The sequence below is a fragment of the Vigna umbellata genome, chromosome 1, assembly GCF_029865625.1.
Source record: "Vigna umbellata cultivar VRB3 chromosome 1, Vumbellata_1.0, whole genome shotgun sequence".
Lineage (NCBI taxonomy): Eukaryota > Viridiplantae > Streptophyta > Magnoliopsida > Fabales > Fabaceae > Vigna > Vigna umbellata.
In genome coordinates this window covers 71,780,303-71,785,092 of record NC_142165.1, presented here as the reverse complement: position 1 = coordinate 71,785,092, position 4,790 = coordinate 71,780,303, and the positions used below count along the sequence as shown (strand labels likewise).

The 4,790-nt window shown below is 42.0% G+C and overlaps 1 protein-coding gene across 1 annotated transcript; it reads left to right on the top strand.

The window, feature by feature from the left end:
- The first annotated feature begins 872 nt into the window (after window positions 1–872).
- Window positions 873–3,194, top strand: LOC148206227 (uncharacterized). The gene has a single exon (XM_088107284.1). It carries the CDS (start codon window positions 873–875, stop codon window positions 3,192–3,194), a length of 2,322 nt encoding a protein of 773 aa, XP_087963410.1.
- The last annotated feature ends 1,596 nt before the right edge of the window (window positions 3,195–4,790 follow it).

The window sequence follows — 4,790 nt, the reverse complement described above, 5'->3', positions numbered from 1 at the left end:
CATTTTTTTGCTACCATAATCAATTCCCTATAGTATGCATCATTGAGGAGTTCAATGACCTGTCAACACTCTCAGTAGAGGAACTTGTCAGTTTGCTTGAGGCGCACGAACAATAAAGAAGGAATAATTATCATTCACTTGATCAAGCACTACAAGCAAAGTGTGACTTGAAGGAGGAGCTGGGAACACTCAAGGCCAAGGTCCTGGAGGTAGAGGTCGAGGTGGACACGGAAGCAAAGGTCATGATCAAGATAACTATGAAGACGACAGAGAAGAAACTAGTAAGCAGAAGTGGGATGATCGAGGACAAGGTAGAGCCTAGGAGTCGCTCAAGAGTGGAGTGCTTTAAATGTGATAAGCTCGATGTTAGAGAGAAAAATAATGTTGAGGTCCCTACTGATGCAAATGCTGAAATGGATGGCCATATGGAAGATATAATGCACAAGGAGACAAATCCAGAGTTAGTTACTGGAAGGGGACAGCTGGCAAACAATTACGAAATCAGAAAACCAAGAAGGAGCAACAGAAAGAGAATGTCAAATAGGAGGTTACAGGACTTGGGAGGGGCATGAAAAATCTGTGGTACAATTCCTCCTCTTAGATTCTCCATTCTCTCTCCTGTAACAAATCCTCTAAACCTTACATTCTTTTCTCAGGTGCTATATCATGGAAATGAAGCAGTTACGGTGGCTAGCCTCTCTGTTAGAGGAATTCTGTTTTTAGAGTTGATCAGAACGTGTGGCAGTGTTTAGAATAATCCATTTATGATTGTATTGAATTTTTCTTCATTAGAAATATACAATCATTGCAGTTTTATTGCAGAGTGTTTGTTAAATTTAATTGTTGCATAACAATTGGTGCTTTCGTTGAGCATGGCCGACGGTACCAGGATGAAGACGATGGAAGCTGAGATTAAAAAACTCTATCAGTTACTGGAAGGCAATGCGGAAGCTCATCGTGCTGAAATCGCTCGCATCAATGAGGCTACTCAATGCCGGATGAATGATATTCAACAATCTTTAGCTATGCTTTTACAGAACCAAAATGCTACTCACACTTCTTCATCCAATCGGGACCATACCCATGATGCGAACTCCTATCATGAAGTCCACACTACAAATCATCAACCATTTCCAACACGACGAATGAATTTCGATCTTCCCCGATTTGATAGTTCTGATGCGCTTGGATGGATATTTAACGTAGATCAATATTTCTCGTTTTATCAGATCCCAGACGAGCAACAAATTGCCATTGCAGGAATGCACATGTCCGGCCCAGCAATTCCTTGGTTCCAGATGCAACAACGCACAATGCCTTTTCGTTCATGGAACGAGATGAAACGTGCCATCGAGATCGAGTTCGGACCCACCTTGTTTGAATCCCCACGCGAGTCTCTTTTCAAACTCCAACAGCAAGGTACTGTTTCAGAATACTACACTGAATTCATTACCTTAGCTAATCGCACCAACATTGAACCAGCTGAGGCTTTGCGCGACTGTTTCATTAGTGGATTACGCATGGACATTAGAAGAGAAGTCAAGGCTCAATGCCCAACTTCATTGATGCGTGCTGTTAGTCTCGCCAAACTTTATGAAGATAAATTTTCTTCTTCATTCAAAACCACTCCAGGACCCAATCCATACCGTCCACCGAATTACAAAACCGCTTCCAATCCTCCACTCAAACAACCCCTAAGAACTTCACTACCACCATTACTTCCCACACCCCCTCATACCACCCAAAATCAACACACCGCCACTCCAATCAAGAGACTCACTCCAGCGGAACAACAACTCAAGAGGGACAAGGGACTATGCTATTGGTGCGACGAAAAATTTACCCCCCACCACAAGTGCCCTAACAAACATTTCATGTTATATCAATTAGAAGAAGTTCTTGAGCAGCCAATGCTACATCATGAACAACCGGACCGAGAAGAACAAGACCAGCAGCAGCTGCAACAACTGGAAAACCAGGTGCTAGAACATCATCTTTCGTTGAATGCGATGAAGGGAACACCCGGATCGGATACTTTTCGATTAAAAGCTTTTGTGCATGGCATGGAGGTACAAGTGCTGATTGATGGTGGAAGCTCCGATAGCTTTATTCAACCGAGAGTTGCAAAGTTTTTGAAGTTGCCAGTGCATCCAGCCCCTGGATTCCAGGTCATGGTGGGAAATTTTGATGTAATGCAAGTTGAAGGTCGTCTTCCGTCTTTGGAAGTTTCAATACAGGGACATTCGATCAATATTGCAGATGTTTATGTTCTCCATGTGGCAGGAGGAGATCTCGTTTTGGGAGCCACTTGGTTGAAAACTCTTAAAGCTCACATTGTAGATTATGACGCCTTATTCATTAAATTTCTCCATGAAGGGAAATTTATCACTATCAAAGGAGAGGAAACCGCGACTCCAAGACACGCTCAATTCAATCATATGAAACGACTTATTAATATTGATGTCGTTGCGGCAGTTTTCACCCTACAGCTTGCCAAGGATGAATGCCCTGAACCGCCCAACTTGGAGCTGCATCCAAATCTGCCATCGGATTTGGTATTATTATTACAGAATTATGCACAGGTTTTTCAAATGCCTTCGGGTCTACCACCTACAAGAGACCATGATCATTCCATTCCACTGCCAGAAGGAGTTCAGCCAATAAAGATCAAGCCTTACCGCTACCCACATAGTCAGAAAGCGCAAATTGAATCCATGATACAACAGATGTTAGATGATGGTATCATCCAACCTAGTAAGAGCCCTTTCTCCTCCCCAATATTATTAGTTAAAAAGAAGGACGGTACGTGGAGATTTTGCACGGATTATAGAGCACTAAATGCTTTGACTGTGAAGGACTGTTTTCCAATACCTACTGTTGATGAATTACTCGATGAGTTACATGGCTCTCAATATTTTTCAAAATTGGATTTACGATCCGGCTATCACCAAATTCTGGTAAAACCCGAAGATAGGCACAAGACAGCATTCCGAACTCATCAAGGGCACTATGAGTGGTTGGTCATGCCCTTTGGGTTAACAAATGCTCCAGCTACATTCCAATGCTTAATGAATAACATCTTTCAGCCCTTCTTGAGGAAATTCGTTTTGGTGTTTTTTGATGACATTTTAGTTTTCAGTGCTTCTTGGAAGACCCATTTGTATCACTTGGAAGTGGTGTTAAAAGTTCTATAAAGAGAACACCTTTATGCAAAACTTTCCAAATGTACATTTGGTACTCAACAAATCAACTATTTGGGTCACACCATTGAGGGAAACGGTGTTCACATGGATAAAGACAAGGTGCAGGCAGTGTTGGAATGGCCACAACCACGGAACATCAAGCAATTACGGGGATTTTTAGGTCTTACCGGATACTACAGAAGATTCATTAAGGGGTATGCTTCACTTGCATCTCCACTGACTGAGTTACTTAAAAAGAATGCTTTCCAATGGAATCAAAAAGCTACTGAAGCTTTCCTATCCTTGAAACAAGCCATTACTTCAGAACCTGTGTTAGCATTACCAAATTTTGAGGTTCCTTTTGAAATCGAGACAGATGCATCCGGAATTGGTGTGGGTGCTGTCCTTATTCAGAACAAACACCCTATTGCTTACTTTTCAAAGAAAATGTCTTCCATTATTCAGAAACAGTCAGCGTATGTTCGTGAGCTTTATGCTATTACAGAGGCACTTGCCAAATTCAGGCATTATTTGTTAGGAAAAAGATTTATCATCAGAACCGATCAACAGAGTTTAAAATCTTTGCTTGATCAGACGCTGTCAACACCTGAACAGCAGAAGTGGTTGCATAAGTTTATGGGATATGACTTTGAGATCAAATATAAACCAGGTTCCCAAAATACTGCAGCGGATGCTCTATCCCGTTGTTTCTTTGCTGCTTGGTCAACACCTAAATTGGATTGGCTGCCCACACTTAAGGAGGACTTGCTCAAGGATGCGACACTCCAACCCATCCTACAACAATGCCTTAACACAGGGTCATCGGACAGCAAGTATAGTTGCACAAATGGCTTACTATTGTGGAGGAATAGGCTGGTAGTACCCCAACATAGTGGCATCATTCCTTTAATTCTTAAAGAATACCATGACACTAAGGTGGGAGGACACTCAGGAATTGCTAAAACCGCAGAAAGAATTTGTTCTCAATTTTACTGGCCTAACATGCACAAACAGATCCGAGATTATGTGTTAAATTGCACCATTTGCCAACAAGCGAAAACTACAAATACGTTGCCTACAGGATTGTTGCACCCTCTGCCTGTTCCATCACAAATTTGGGAACAAATCTGCATGGATTTTATCACTGCTTTACCCCCAGCACAAGGTTATTCGGTTATAATGGTTGTGATTGATAGACTATCGAAATTCGCCCACTTCTTACCGTTAAAACAGGACTTCTCTAGTCAACAAGTGGCGGAAACCTTCGTGCAACATATTATCAAACTTCATGGCTTTCCTCGATCAATTGTCTCTGATAGGGACAAAATCTTCATCAGCAAATTCTGGCAGCAACTATTTAAGCTCCAAGGAACAACTCTTTCCATGAGCTCCGCATACCATCCACAAACGGATGGCCAAAGCGAAATATTAAACAAGACCTTGGAAATGTATCTCCGATGTTATTGTTTTGACAATCCAAAGAACTGGGTGAAGATGTTACCATGGGCACAATATTGGTATAACACATCCTACCACAACAGCATTAAAATGACCCCATATAAGGCACTGTATGGCAGGGAACCCCCATCCCTCATCCGCTATGAAATC